The sequence below is a fragment of the Nannospalax galili genome, unplaced genomic scaffold, assembly GCF_000622305.1.
Source record: "Nannospalax galili isolate Female #2095 unplaced genomic scaffold, S.galili_v1.0 scaffold960, whole genome shotgun sequence".
Lineage (NCBI taxonomy): Eukaryota > Metazoa > Chordata > Mammalia > Rodentia > Spalacidae > Nannospalax > Nannospalax galili.
In genome coordinates this window covers 1,303,642-1,319,294 of record NW_008348313.1, presented here as the reverse complement: position 1 = coordinate 1,319,294, position 15,653 = coordinate 1,303,642, and the positions used below count along the sequence as shown (strand labels likewise).

At 53.0% G+C, this 15,653-nt stretch overlaps 1 protein-coding gene across 1 annotated transcript in view; it reads left to right on the top strand.

Annotated features, from left to right (window-relative positions):
• Slc6a16 (solute carrier family 6 member 16) overlaps nucleotides 1–14,267 on the top strand; it is a 44,716-nt gene extending 30,449 nt beyond the window's left edge. The window contains 12 exon segments of the mRNA XM_029569391.1: nucleotides 8,226–8,527; nucleotides 8,634–8,791; nucleotides 8,868–8,994; nucleotides 9,437–9,615; nucleotides 11,070–11,180; nucleotides 11,284–11,525; nucleotides 12,331–12,517; nucleotides 12,845–12,887; nucleotides 12,890–13,042; nucleotides 13,181–13,340; nucleotides 13,540–13,687; nucleotides 13,893–14,267. Of these exon segments, the coding sequence (XP_029425251.1) occupies nucleotides 8,226–8,527; nucleotides 8,634–8,791; nucleotides 8,868–8,994; nucleotides 9,437–9,615; nucleotides 11,070–11,180; nucleotides 11,284–11,525; nucleotides 12,331–12,517; nucleotides 12,845–12,887; nucleotides 12,890–13,042; nucleotides 13,181–13,340; nucleotides 13,540–13,687; nucleotides 13,893–14,267 (2,185 nt within the window).
• The last annotated feature ends 1,386 nt before the right edge of the window (nucleotides 14,268–15,653 follow it).

Below are 15,653 nucleotides of genomic sequence, written 5' to 3'. Positions count from 1 at the left end.
TCTAAGCTTCCAGTTCTCTCTTTTGATTTTATATTGGAGTGGCCAGATTGCTTTTGTCTTCAGGAGATCCCACAGAGGCCCAAGTCAGATGAGGATCAGATGCTCTCAGGCTTTCTCCTAAGGTCTGGATCCCTCCAGGAAAGATGTTGTCCTCAGGAATTTGGGGGTTGGACTGGCCTGGGAGCAGGGCCCAGGAAAGATGCTGGTCTCAGACAGCTGGTGGCTATGCCATCCAGAGATGCAAAGGGAGATGGGGGCGGGAAAAGGCCTCAAAGGCTCCTGGGGACTGCAGGGAGGAACTGGGTTGGTCTGGATGCGAAGAATCAGAAAGCTGAGAGGTCAGCCCCAGAGTCCAGGAAAGAGGCTGGCGGGTTGTGCAGCCCAGGGAAGCAGAGGGAGGTGAGGGCGGGACCAGGCCCAGAGGGCTCCTGGGAACCTCGAGAAGGAACTGGGTCCATCAGGATGCAAGGGATCAGGAAGCAGTGGTGGTTCCCCAGGTGTCTGGGGTGCCAAGACAAGAAATGGGACAGAACCCAGGCTAGGAGGAGAAAGGGGCAGGGGAGATGGATGGGTGAATGAGGCTGGGAGAGGCAAGGCACTGAGGGTGCAATGGACTTACCCAGGAGAGGCTGGCTGGTTGTGCAGGCCCAGGGAAGCAGAGCTTTTATTTTTATTTTGAGACAGGGTCTCACTATGTAGCCCTGGCTGGCCTGGGACTTGATTTATAGATCAGGCTGACCTCAGACTCACAAAGATCTGCCTGCCTCTGCCTCCTGAGTGCTGGGATTAAAGGCCTGTGCCACCACACACTGGTCAGGTATTTTAACACGACAATGCAAAACATAACAAGTAACTGACAGGACACCCAGGCGGTGTAGGTCCAGGGTAGATGGTCCTTGCAATCCGTTCCCTTGCTGAATGATGTGTTTATTCTCCTACTTATTTACTGTGTATGCATGTTTGCCTGCATGTATGAAAGTGCACTCGTGTCATGCAATGCCCATGGGGGCCAGAAGAGGGCATCAGCGCCCCTCAAACTGGAGTTAGACAGTTGTGAGCTGCCATGTGGGTACTGAGAGCCAAACCCAGGTCCTCTGCTGAGCCAGCTCTCCAGACCCCCTAACAAACTTTCTTAAAAATTTGTTTTGTAGCTGGGCATGGTGGCGCATGCCTGTAGTCCCAGCACTCAGGAGGCAGAGGCAGGTGGATCTCTGTGAGTTCAAGGCCAGCCTGGTCTACATAGTGAGTTCCAGGACAGCTGGGGCTACAGGGAGACCCTGCTTCAAAAAGATAAAAAAAAATTTGTTTTGTGTGTGATTGTGTGTTGGCACAGTGTGCTTGTGGAAGTTACTTCTTCCCTTCTGCCATGTGTGTGCTGGGGATAAAACTCAAGTCATCATGCCTGGCAATAAGTGCCTTTTCCAGCTGAGCCATCTTGATGTTCCCCAACAAACACTTCTTGAGGCCTTTATAGTGTGTGTGTGTGTGTGTGTGTGTGTGTGTGTGTGTGTGTGTGTGTGTGTGTATGTGTGTGTGTGTATCTATGTCTGGTGCATGTAGCTGTGTGCATGTATGTGATAACTAGAGGTCGGAGGTCGGTGTCTGATGTCTTCTCTGGTCACTCTCCACTTCTGTTTTTGAGACAGGCTCTCCCTTAGCTTGGAGCTCACCAGTTAGGCTAGACTGGTTGAGCCACAGGAGCCCTTCTGTCTCTACCTCCCCCATGCTAGGACTACAGGAACAGACCACCGTGCCTGGCTCTGTGGGAGCTGGGGATCAAACTCAGGCCCACATGCTTGCCAGAGCACTTTAGTAATTGACTATTTCTTGGGCCCTGAGACATTCATTGTGAGAAAACCCTTGTCTATTAGGATGAGTTAATGCTGCGCTTTCAAAGTGCAGGGTCCATAGACAGTCCCAGCGGGCCTGCACCTGCTGAGTCCATGGTGGAGGTAGCTGGAGGCATGCTGAGGGTTCGGATGGACACTTAGGACACTGGGGAAGGTGCTCTGGAGCAGATAGATGGATGGGGAGGCAGAGAAGGATGAGAACCTGGAAGATTGGCATCCTAGATCCAAGGACACTGGTACATGCAGAGGTTGGGAACAAGTGGCCAACAGAAACCAGGATGAGTTCCCGGGGGCTGCATGGTGTTTGGGTTCTGTCTCTTTGGTCTGTGTGCTTCACTGTTGGGTTCTCAGTACCCAGAAGGGTCTCTGATGTCACAGATCTCATCCCAGGATGAAAGAAGGGCATGGTGTTTATCCTGAGGGAACCCAGAACCTGTGGAACATGTTGGCTGTCAGAGGGATGCCACTGTGTAAGAAAGAGGACTCAGAGAGTATTCTGAAAGACCATATCCTGACCAGCCTATCTCTGCCTCCAGTCTGACCAGACATCAAGCATCCCTGCAGCTGACCTCTGAGTGTCAGCTTGAGCCTAGGAGCCTGGATACCCAGAAAGAGGGTGACGAGGACAGAGGCCCAGCTCTTGCGGTGGCACACTCAACTCCCACAGCCCTTTGCATGATCAGTGCCCTCCAGGTTTGGCCACCCTCTGAGCCATTGTGCCACTCCCTAAAAGTCATCCTTGAAACTTACACTTCAATACCTGAGGACGAAGTGCTGGGTTGGGATCCACCAAGTTGTGTCACCAAGGGCCTCTGGCTGCTTGGAAAGAAACAGTGCTGGTTTCATGGGAGGAATCAGCTGGCCCAGCAAGGACAGCCAGGTGGCTCTAGCTGAGCTGTCATAACCTCCCAGGCGACCAGAAAACCAGGGAGTGGATGTTCCCCAGATGCTCCGAGAACAGAGGAATTGGGGTGTCAGGACCCCGAGGAAGAGGTGTGTTTCTAGAGGAGGGCTGCGGTGGCAGGGCAGGGGTGTTGCTGCCCACTGGCCCCTCCCCTTGGATCCAAACCAAGAAGGGGTCATTTCTGTGGTCAGAGTCTGGGTCTTTGGCCTCCTACCTCCTGCCCCACCCTACTTCTAGCTCTGGGGCTGCAACCAGTAGGAGCTGGATTGACAAGCCAGGCTTGAGGGTCTGCAAAAGCTGGTGGGGCGGGGTAGAGACCTTCATGCCTCCCACTAAAGCAGCCTTGAAGCCACTTATTGTGCTTGGACACCATGCTGCAATGCTGCCTGAGAATGCTCCAGGCCACAGTGGCCGGTATGACTGAGTGGTAGGAAGACCGGGCTTCCGTCCTGTTTCCCAGATAGCTCTGGATGCTTCTTGTCCAGGGTCACTTTCCTAGCACCCATGGGTGTGATGGAGGCTTTCCTTTGGACTGCTGCTGGGAGCCTCCAGCCTTCTGCACACATGCCTTTGAGACTTCTCTTGGTGTCATCATAGGTGTGGCCACGAGGGGTTCTGGGGTTCTCTCAGTGAGCTGCCAGAGCCTGCCAAGACCTGCTGGTTTCTGTCATCTCCCACTGTTATGCTTTTTTTTGGAGGGGGGTCTTTTTGAAACAGGGTCTCCCTGTAGCCCCAGCTATCCTGGAACTCACTATGTAGACCAGGCTGGCCTTGAACTCACAGAGATCTGCCTGCCTCTGCCTCCCGAGTGCTGGGATTAAAGGCGTGGACCACCACACCTGGCCTATTCTGACTTTTTAAAAAAATATTTTCCAGTTTTATGTGTGAGTGTATTGCCTAGATGCATGTAAGTGCACCCATGTCATGCAGTGCCCAGGAGGTCAGAAGAGGGCATCAGATCCTCTGGATCTGGGGTTAGAACGGTTGTTAGCCACCATGTGGGTGCTGGGAACTGAACCCCGGTCCTCTGCAAGAGCAGCCAGTACTCTTAACTGCTGAGCCACCTCTCTGGCCCTGTCATTTTTTTTAAACAGCTTTGCCAAGATAATTCACCACACAGTTCACACATTTAAGGTGTACCCACAGAGGTATGCACCATGCACCAATATCACTTTCTTTGCCAGAAAAGCCTGTAACCTTAGCCACCCCCAGGGGCCAGTACTGCATTCTCCATAGGTCTGCCTAATCTGGACATTTCAGACGTGGACCTGAGTAGCTTCTCTCAGTGAGTGTAATTGCTGCTAAATCCCTGGGGACATAAACAAGGTCCTCCCTTGGTTGCAAGAACAAACCAAGGTCCATTTCACCAAACTGCACTCTGGGGAACCCATGAGTTTATTGAGCTGACGTGCAGAGCAATGGTGAGGGGTCACTTACAGGTGTGTGGGTGCTCCCCACTAAGGCTGCACTGGAAGGTTTTCACCCAAACATGGATCATGGCTTCCCCATGGCCCCACAATGTCTCCTCCAGCCTATGTACAGCCCCTCCCCCAGGCCACGTACGGTTAGGCCTGAATTGCACATCCCAGCTTGGGAGATATGCCTGCACTCTCCCTACCCTCCTTCTGTCGGGGAGGCAGGGACAGTCAGCAAGCCCAGCTATGATGATCTTAGGCAAGAAGATGCTGCTGTGCTCAGGAAGATGGCGTCTGTCTAGGACAGTCCTGTAAGACAATGTTCTCGAAACCCTTTCAAGCACTGGCCTGTTTCCTAGTGTTTTACCTCAGTATTTCATCATGTGCATGCACCTGACATCACCCATTCACAAGCTCATGGATGTTTGGCGTGGTTTTCACTCTCAGGCTCTGGTTAATCATGCTGCTGTGCGACACAGAACAGTTCTGCAAGGACGAGTGCTTCACTTCTCTTGGATGTAGGAGAAGATCATCCTCTTCAGCTCACTACACAGCTTCAGGAACGCACACGGCCCTGCCAGAGATACACCTCTGAGGAGGGCGCTGTTCGCCCCCCAGCAACTATCAGCCGCCTGTCAATCTTCAGGGAGGGGCGGGGCCTTGTGAGCCCCTCCCTCCTGCGTGCCGGGGGCGCGGGGATCCGGCTCGTGCAGAGGCGGGTAAGGACCTCGGCCTTGGCCTCTACACGGCGGGGACGTCGTCGGGATGTTGTAGGCACTGGGCCGCTCGGCGCCATGTCCTCCCCGCGGAGCCGCAGGACCGGGACGGTGCTGCCCTGCCAGCACAGCGCAGCCCCAGGGCCGCAGGTGCAGTACCAAGTCCAGGAGGGGCAGCACCCAGCCGGGGAGGGGCAGCACTCAGCCCGGAAGGGACAGCACCCAGCCTGGGAGGGCAACACCATGCCTGGGAGGGGGACTGAACCGCAGCCCAGGCTCTGGGAGGGCTGGGGCCTGTGTCCGGGGCAACTGGAGTATTAAGCGGCTGTTAAAATCATAGATAGGAGGTATTCATGATATAGTGGAAGAAAAACACCCAGTTTACGGAAAGCATACTCCTAGGACAGAGAAACCTCAATACTAGGTGTGTATGGAGTGTAATACTAAACAATATGCAACACACAAAATACCACAACAACCTCCCCTCCCAGTGTTACAAAATACCAAGGCCTGTGAGAGTCGTTTATAGGTTTAGCTACTGCCCCTTTCCAAAACCTAAAAGGAGCCAAAGGTTAAAATCAGGAGTTGGGGGACTGGAGAGATGTTCAGCGGTTAAAGCACTGGCTGCTCTTGTAGAGGACCCAGGTTCGATTCCCAGCACCCACATGGTGGCTAACAACCTTCAGTAGCTCCAGTTCCAGGGCATCTGATGCCCTCTTCTGGCCTCTGCAGGCACCTACACTCATGTGCACATATCCACATATAGACACATGCACACATATAATTTTGTTTTGTTTTGTTGAGACAGAGCCTCACTATGTAGCCCTGGCTAGCCTGGAGCTCACTATGTAGGCCAGACTGACCTTGAACTCACAGAGATTCACCTTCCTCTCTTGATCCCCAGTGCTGGGAATTAAAGGCGAGTGCCATGACACCCAGTAATTTTTAAATTTTATTTTATTATGTTGTGTGTGCATGTGCTCCAAGGGGGCTTGTGTGGAGGTCAGAGGACTACTTGGAGTTGGTTCTCTCTACCCACCATGTGGGTCCCAGGGATCCAACTCAGGTCATCAGGTTTAAATTGCAAGTGCCTTTACCTGCTGAGCCATTTCCCTGGCCTCAATGATCTATTATAAATTAAACATTCCATATCCTAGTCCAAAGAGGAGAACCCTTTCCACCCTCCACACCCTTCCGTGAGTCTCTCGGAATACCAGATCCACCATGCTAACTCCTAGGGTACCATGTATGTCCTCTTCCCTGACTTGTTAGCCCCTCAGTATGCCACCTAACACCATGGTGTCTGTCCCTCCTGGTTTCCTGAACTTTTGTATTAGCAGGTCACACGGCATACACTGCTCATTGTTTTTACTCAGTGGTAAGATTTTTTTAGATAAAACTTTGTAAGTGGACCAGAGCAACTGAGGACAGAACCCGAGTGTCTGCAGTGTTTTCTATGTCCCTGGTTTTCTTCCATTGCCTTGATTCAGACTAAAGTGAGCATGAGCTGAAATGCCAGGGTCTGTGAATGCCATACCAGCCTGGGCTCATTACACCAGAGCAGTTGTGCTTCTTTGCATTGTTTTTGAAACAGGGTCTCATGTAGCCCAGGCTGCCCTCAAAGTGGCAATGTAATCATCTTGAACGCCTGATCCTCCTGCCTCCACCATCCAGGTGCTGGGATGACCACGCCAGGTTTATGCAGTTCTGGGGGTTGAACCCAAAGTTCTGCACATTCTAGGCAAACACTCCACCACTGTCACACCCCCCAGTCAGTTATGTGTAAGAGTGATCTCTGAGACCTTGGACGATGGGATTAGTCCCCCATATTGACTGTGAGGAAGGCTGGGGGTGGAGCCCTGGCCTGGCACGCATGATACTGTGGCTTCTGTTTCAGCACCAAGATTGGGGGACTCCTGTGAAGAAGGGACAGGATTTGACCACTGGCCTCATCTCTCTGCAGCCCTTGTGATATTGCCGCTGAGGAGATGTTTCAGTTGGTTATGACTGCCATGCAAGCCTTGGGCCCTGAGTTTGAATCTCTAGTACTCATATAAGAAGCCAGGGGTGGGTGGCATGTACCTATAATCCCAGTCCTGGGGAGACTAAGACAGGAGGGTCCCTGGAGCTCACTAGCCAGCCAGTCTAGCTGGGAGGGAGGGGTGAACCCCAGGTTCGGTGAGAAACCCTGTTTCAAGAAATAAAATAGAGTTGGGTGTGGTGGCACACACTGTTAATCCCTACACTTGGGAGGCAGAGGCAGGTGGATCTCTGAGATTGAGACCAGCCTGGGCTACATACAGAGTTCCAGGCCAACTGGGGCTATAGGGAGACCTGTCTCAAAAAATGAAAGAATGAATGAATGAATCAATGAGTGAAGTACAGAGTGAGTGAGGAAGACATCTGATGTAGATCTCTGACCACACACACAAGCAAGGAACACAATGTATACACACAGATGCAGGCACACTGTACAGATATACGCTATATACAAATATATGTACATGTGTGTATATACACACAATGCTACATACAAAATAAAACCCTTGTTTGCTTTTTAAAATATTTTGACTTATTGGTTTTTATTTTATGTGTATGCATGTATTGCCTGCATGTGTGTAAGTGCACTGGTGTTGTACAATGCATGTGGAGGTCAGAAGCGGGTGTTGGATCTCTTGGAACTGGAGTTACAGACAGTTGTTACCTGCCATGTGGGTGCTAGGAATTGGACCCGGGTCCTCTGCAGGAGTAGCGAGTGCTCTAACCACTGAGTCATCTCTCCAGCCCTCCTTGTTTGCTTTTTATGTTGTTTTTATTCTGGTTTTCTTTTTTTTTTTTTTTTTTTGTCTCTTTTGTTATTGCTGTTTTGGTTTGGTTTGGGTTTTTTTGAGGCAGGGTCCCCTTGTAGTCCCAGCTGACCTGGAACTCACTATTTCACAGAGACCCTCCTGCCTCTGCCTCCAGAGTGCTGGGATTAAAGCCCTGTGCCACCACACTCGATTCAATAAACCCTCATGGGGCCAGAGAGCTGGCTCAGTGGTTAAGAGTACTGACTGTTCTTCCAGAGGACTAGGGGTTCAATTCCCAGCATCCACATGGTGGCTAACAACTGTCCATAATTTCAGTTCCGGGGTATCCAACACCCTCTTCTGGCCTCTGTGGGCATTGCATGCCACAGGAGCACTTACATACATGCAGGCAATACATTCATACACGTAAAATAAAAATAAGTAAAATATTTTAAAAGTCAAATCCTCGCAATGAAATTTTACAGTCCAACATCTGAAGCATGTCTCCTAAAGTCCCCTGTTCTTGGTGACCTTAAGGCGCCCTCTACCAGGATCAGGACTTGGAACCCCATGGACCAGTCCCTTGAAAGATGTCCTGTGACAGGAGATGAAGAGCCCTCGGAGGAAGAGCCCCAGAACAAAGAGCTCACTGAGGGACAGCACATATCCAGCAACATGTTTCATACTGACACGTCCCTGTCCTGGGGCTTCAAGACCAAAGAGGTGCGCATCACCAAGCTCCCAGACCACTTCCAGTCTAAAAGGACAGAGAACTTCCTGATTCTGGTGGCCTTCTCCATTGGGCTGGGCAGCATGTGGCGATTCCCATATCTGTGCCACAAGAATGGAGGAGGTGAGTCCAGGTCCAGGAGGCGAGGCTGGGATCCTGGGGAGGAAGGAGAGGAGGTGAAGACAGAGGGGTCTCCCAGCCGCCTGAGCAGGCCCCACCTCCCTCTCAGGCAGCTTCCTGTTGATATACTTCATCCTGCTGCTGCTCCTGGGCATTCCCCTCTTGTACATGGAGATGGTCATAGGACAGTGGCTGCACATGGACAACATCCAGGCCTGGAAGCATCTGGTCCCCTGGCTGGGCGGCCTGGGCTATGCCAGCATACTGGTAGGTATGGGGCCAGCAGACCTGCTGAGCTCCCAGTTCCCGGCCTCCCGCCTCAGGTGCACCATATCCTCCCTAGGCCTGCATCTTGGTGAGTTTGTACAATAGCACCCTGGTCTCTTGGAGCCTCTACTACCTGGGCCACTCCGTCATCTATCCCCCACCCTGGGAACACTGTCCCCTGGTAAAGAACATCACTATGGCAGGTGAGGAGAAGGACCCAATTCCACCAGGAGGGGAAGCCAGTGGCTGAGGTGCCAGAGCTAAGGGGAGGAGGCTGGAGAGATGGCTCAGCGGTTAAGAGCACCAGCTACTCTGGCAGAGGACCGGGGTTCAGTTTCCAGCATCCACATGGTAGCTAACAACTGTCCACAACTCCAGTTCCAGGGAGTCCAACACCCTCTTCTGGCCTCCACGTGCCCTGCCTGCATATGGTGCAATTACATACGTGCAGGCAAACATACACATAAAATAGATCTTTTTTTTTTTTTCGGAGCTGAGGACTGAACCCAGGGCCTTGGGCTTGCTAGGCAAGCACTCTACCACTGAGCTAAATCCCCAACCCCAAAATAAATCTTTTTAAATGAAGAGCTAGTGGGGACACCGAGTGAGATGGTGCCTAAGAGCCTGGGTCTGCCCCACCCCCAGACCTCTCCTGCCTTCAGACTGTGTCCCACCAGTATTTCTGGTACCACACCACCCTGTGAGCTTCGGCCCGACTGGAGGAAGGGATCGAGATGCTGGTCTTGAACCTCAGCCTGTGCCTCCTTGTGGCCTGGATCTTCCTCTACATAACCACGATCTCTAGGATGAAGATTCCAGCACTAGTAAGTGTCCCGAACCTGCCCTACCCCAAGGCTTCCTGTCTGTTCACCAGTGGCCACCAGTGTCTCCAGCAGGGGTCTGAGGAAGAGACCACACTCACCTCAGGGATGGTCTGTGACCCAGCTCCCTGGAGACCAACCTTACACCCACATCACCGCCCCATCACTCATCTCTGCCAGCCACCTGTGCGTGGTAATTTTCAGAGGAGCTGTTCGGCCTGTTTCCTTTCTAGTACCCTGTCTGTGGCGTGTATGTCAAGCCACTGTCACCTTACATGGAATTTTTTCCCCACTTTTTGATGAAGTCACTTTTGTTGTCACTATACCAAATGCCTGACAAGAAGACACTTAATGGAAGGAGGATTTACTTGGGTTCACAGTTGGAGGGTATACCTTCGGAGGGGAGGCATGGCAGCATGCAGTGCTGTGGCACAGGGAGCTCACAGATGGAACTCCTACACCCTCAGATCTCCACAGAACAGGATGGTGCTCAGCTGGCTTATTCCATCCAAGCCCCCATCCCATTCAGGCTCTGTCTGTCCCTCTCCCTCAGTCCTCCTTGAAACAGCTCACAGACACACCCAGAGGTGTGCCCCTCCCCCCAGTCTCTAGGGTGATTCTGAATCCAGTCAAGTTGACAATGGATTGAGGACATGGCTTAGTAAACTTAAGGAGTCTAATCTCTAGCACCTGTGTAAAAAGTCATGGTGCTGCACACTTGTAATCCCAGCACTGGGGTCATGGAGACAAGTGGGGGTTGGAGAGATGGCTCAGTGGTTAAGAGCACTAGCTGCTCTTGCAGAAGGCCAGAGTTTCGTTCTGAGCATTCATGTCAGGGAGCTCACAACTGCCTGTAACTCCAGCTTCAGCAGATCTGATTCCCTCTTCTGGACTCTTTCAGCACTACACACACACACACACACACTATATATATATATATATGGTAGACAGCAGCACCTGAGGAATGACACCCGACATTGACCTCTGGCCACCACACACATGTGCATGCAAACCTGCACACACACAAAGAATTAATCATCACAGGGCTTTTCAGCACCCACTGAAAAGCAAGCCCCCCACAAACCCACACAACAATCATGCACCCACCCGGCAGTCAGGCACCCACACAGCAATTGCGCACCCTTCTCCTATGTTTATTTCTTTTCCTCTCCCTTCACCTAGCTACAAAGACTCTTCCACATAGTGCTCAGTCCTGCTGGCTCCTCTCCTCCTTACCATCCACATGAGCCACTAGTCCAAGTCATGACTGGCTGCCCCACTGGTGAAAAGCTTGGAGTGGCCCCTCATTGTCGTCTCCCTCGAATAACCTCCTGCTTTGCCCTCCTCTACTCCCGGGCCCCCTGACCACCACCCAGCTTCTATCCTGATGCCCCTCAGCCCCCACTAATGTCTGCCTCTGTCTTCTGCCTCCCTGCCTTTGCCGACCCCCCCACTAGATGCTGATCTTCACCATAGTCTTCCTCTACGTCATCCTCCTCTGCTTCTTCATCCGCAGTCTCTTTCTGGAAGGTGCAGTGGACAGCCTCAGGAGCTTGGTGACCACAGAGGTGAGGCCAGAGCTCCAGGCTCCCTCCTACCTCACCTTGGGCCTGCTCTGTAGCACCCTGTACCCCATCCCCATCCAATCCCAAACACCTTTCCCTTCCACAGGTCTCCATCCTGAAATCGCCCGACACGTGGCGTCAGGCCGGAGGCCATGTGCTCTATTCCTTGGGTCTAGGCATGGGCACCATCATCACTTTCTCCTCCTACCACTTGAGAGGTGACACCCCTGTCAAGTCAGCCTCCTTCCTGGCCGTGGTCAACCTGGCGACTTCAGTGCTGACCACGTCCATCACATTCCTGGTGTTGAGGTTCTGGGTTGCAACCAGCGGATCCACCTGCGTTGAGAAGTGAGTCACAACCTTGCAGGTACCAGCAGAGGGGCCCCTGCCTCACCCACCCCTGCCTGGTACTCCATCAGCCCCAAAGGCCTTCAAGCTCAAGCCCCTCTCTCAGTATCCAATATCCCATTTAACTCACAAGGGTTGGTTGGCCTAGACTGTGTTTGAGTCAGGCAGGAGAAAGCACTTACATCTGAACTTTGCCCCAGACACTCTGCCTTATTTGATGTTGGGTGTGCCCAGGCACTGGGATTTTTAACAGGCCCGTAGGTTCCCTTCCAATTAGGATGTCAAAGGCTGGAAAGATCGGTGATTCTGTGGTAGCAGTGACTTGTGTTTGGTGCACGGGTGCCACAGTGCACGTGTGTGCACGACCTATGTCCTCTCCTACTGTGTTTGAGAAAGCCATTCTGGTGCACTGCTGCACAGACAAGGGGACACGGATGGATTTTGGATGTTGTGTCAGACACAAAGGACTGCTCAGGGCGGGAATCAGGCAACAGGCAGAGGAAGGACGGCTGAGGTTGACCGGCATGTGCGGGCGCGCGCACACACACACACGCCCCCGCCACACACTCCCAACAAACAAAAAAGAGACGTTGGCTACAGAAAACATCCTCTGTGTCCTGCTGGGCTTCTCTCTGAGAGTCACCCAGTGTGCTCACTTAGCGTCTGTTCCTGTTGAAGGGACCTTGGGTCCTTAGTGGTCTACATCTTGGCCACCTCACTACCTTTAGTCCTCTCCCTTGTTGTCGATGGCAGAGGAGCCAGCCCCATTCTCCACCTGTCTCATATTCCCCTCTAACCCCATCAGGAATGTCTCCAATTTGATTGAGAAGATATCGGAGGGCATGCTGCCCCAGGAGGCCTGGCCTCCCCAAGGCATCGTGGGCAGACCCCCGGAGGACTACCTGGACTGGATCATCCAGCTCCCCAGGCACCTCCAGGAGGAGGTCTTCCATGGCTCCCTGCCCTGCAGCATCCTGGTACAGAAGGAAAAGGTGTGTGGGGGAGGAAGGCTGGGCCTGGCAGCCTTGTGGCAAGCAACAGCCGTAACCATGGTCCCATCGCCACATCCCCGTGCCAGCGACACTGCGGCTCACATCAACCCAGAGAGCTCTGGCTGACGGGGGAAACCCAGCAGGTGAAATCACCTCCTGACTTGCCTGGCCCACATACCCAAGAAGGAAGCTCTGGGTACCTTTCCCTCCAACTGCCCTTTCTGGGTGCCTCTGCCTCTGCCCAAGACAGACATTGCTAATCAATTACCACACCATTCCCCACCCCATCTAGACACTGCACTGCCTCAGAGCCCTTCTCGCCCACAGTTCATGGAGGGCCCTGGCCTTGTGTACGTGGTCTTCTCTCAAGCTGTCTGTTTCCCGGTTCCTCTTTCTGGGCCATCATGTTCTTCCTCGCTCTGGTCATTATTGAATTGGGTACCATGATTGTTCTCCTGGAGGGCATCGTGCTTCCCCTGCAGAACTGCATCCCCATCTTCTCAAATCATCCCAAGCTGGTCTCAGGTGCAGAGAACTCCCACCCCAGCAAAAACAAAAAAGCAATCCTGTCTCGTCACCCTCCCGACACCCAGCTCACCCCAAACATGCAGGGTTTGCGTGGACCCCTGACCTCAGTGTACCCCAATCTGCCTCCGCCCTTAGTGGTCGTCTGTTTGGGAGGACTTCTGGGCAGTCTTGTCTTCACCAGCCACCCCGGCAGCTATGTGGTACTCCTGTTTGATGACCACCTGGTTCCCATGGTCCTGGCCATTATTGTGGTGTTCCAGAACTTGTCTTTGACTTGGATCTATGGAATCAGGAGGTGATTTCCAATTCTTGTGGTGGTGGTGGTGGGTCTGCTTAGCTATGGATCCCCTTCCAGGCCTTCGGGGGGTGGGGACTCAGGTGCTCTATGGGCATAATGGCCCTCAGATGGCAGGAAGATCCTGCAAGAGAACATCAGGAGCTAGTGACTGATAGCACACCCAGACTCCAAATGTCCTGTCACCTTCCCCACCCAGGTTTGGGGCTGAGATGTTCTGCCATCTGTGGACGCCCTTCACCTTACTGTGGAGTTTCATGTCATTGCCCGTGCTGCTGGCTCTGCTCATCCTCTGCTTCCTGAATCTCTACTACAAGGACTATTACATCTCCTGGAATGATGACACGGTCAGCCCCCAGAACCCCAAAACAAGAGCACACAGCCCGAGTCCCCCACTCACACACCTTGCCCCAGGGACCTTGGGAGCCCCACCCCAGAGCACACAGGCCAAGCCCCCTGACTCACCCACCCTGCCCCAGGGACCTCGGGAACCCCACAGCCAGCGCATATGGACTGACCACCCACCCTAACCCTTGATCTCCCCATTTCCAGAGCCAGGAAATGAAGCAGCCTTACCTAAACACAGACCTGGGCTGGGTCGCCTTCCTCAGCATCCTGGTCCTGCTGCCCATCCCCATCCACCTGCTGCAGCACTGGTGGTACTTGGAGGACAGCACCCACTCTGACCTTTTAGAAAAGCCTCTGTCCTCCAGAAAGATGACCATGGGGCCTAATAAGGACTTCCAGCGGCCTCTGTCCACCAGAAGGAGAACCACCTCAAGCCAGGAAAAAGGCACAAGCTCACTCCCAGCAAGCAAGAGTCCCCAGGAGGCGTTCCTGGGGCCAGAAAACCTGTTAAGGAGGGACTCTGACAGCTACCCCAGCTTCAGCCTGCCTGGTGGGCCCATTCCCCTGACCACTCTCTGAGGCACCAGAGCCCATGGCCCTGGGCAGATGATCACAGCCTACCTACCAGTTCTGGGTAGCAGTGACAGACAAGAGGCTGCCTGAGGAAAGCCCGGTAGGGGCTCTGCTTGGTAAGTGATCGTATCACCAGCTTTTGCTCACTGGTGGTGTGGACCATGGAAGGAGAGGCAGGCAGAAACATCTAAGCTGGACAGTCCTCACTGGGCATCTGATAGACATGAGGAAGGAGCATCTCTTTTCCTGGAAGGATGCCCATCCCCCCAACAGACTGGACGCTATGCCCAGGGCAGGCCAAGGGGCCCCTTGCTGTCTATGACACAAAGACAGTTTGGGTGTGCCCATATGGGTATCCAGCACTGTGCAGCCCTGCCCAATTGCTACACTGGTCAGCCAGGTTGCTGACCTACTAGGATTGGTCTTGGAGCAGTGCTAAGGCCACAGCATTGACTGCCAATAAATGAATTGGTGGGATGTGTGCACCAGCTGTGAGTGTGGTGTTCTCTCTGGGGGGTGGGGGAGCTATGGCTTCAACCTCTCTCATTCACACAGTGCACCATGCCCACGGCAGCAGCCTAAACACACCACCAGCCTGGGGACTTGGGGCCCTTTCTGCCATGGGGACATAGGTTACTGGGACTGTCCTGAAGTTGGCCCTCCCATGAGGAAACTTCAGCAAGTGACATCTCCCAAGTCCAGAGGTGTAACCAGCTCTCACCTGGTAATCAGCTACCATGCTGACCGCGCCCCCCCCAGGATGAAGTCTGTGCCCCCACTCATCTCAGTGTTCCACCAATGCTGTGTAGCAACTTCTGGGGTACAGACTTTTTCCAACCACAGGGATGTGATCCCCACCGCCATCCACTGGCCTCCCAAACCTGTCACCTGCCCTTCACCTTCTATTCACCCCTAACGTCTTAAACGGTCTTTATTACACTCCTGAGGGCTTTTGGAGGAGACACATCAGACACTAGAAAACTTACCAGAAAAACTGACACTCCACACATGTATGTTGGCAAAGCTTCCTTTCTTCCCTTTTTTCTTGTGTGTGTGTGTGTGTGCAGTGCACAAAGAGACCAGAAGAAGGCATCAGATCCCCTGGACCCAGAGTAACAGATGGTTGTGAGTTACCACGAGACTTCTCTGCAAGAGCAGCAAGTGCTCTTGACCACTGGGCCATCGCTCCAAACTTTTTTCTTATTGGAGTTAAAAATTGTGAAAAGCAGCCAGATGTGGTGGCACATGCCTTTGATCCCAGCACTCAGGAGGCAGAGGTAGGCGAATCTCTCTAAGTTTGAGGTTGGCCTGGTGTCTTAGTTTGTTCTCTATTGCTGTGACAAAACACTCTGACCAGTACCAACTTGGGGAGGAAAGGGTTTATTTGTCTTA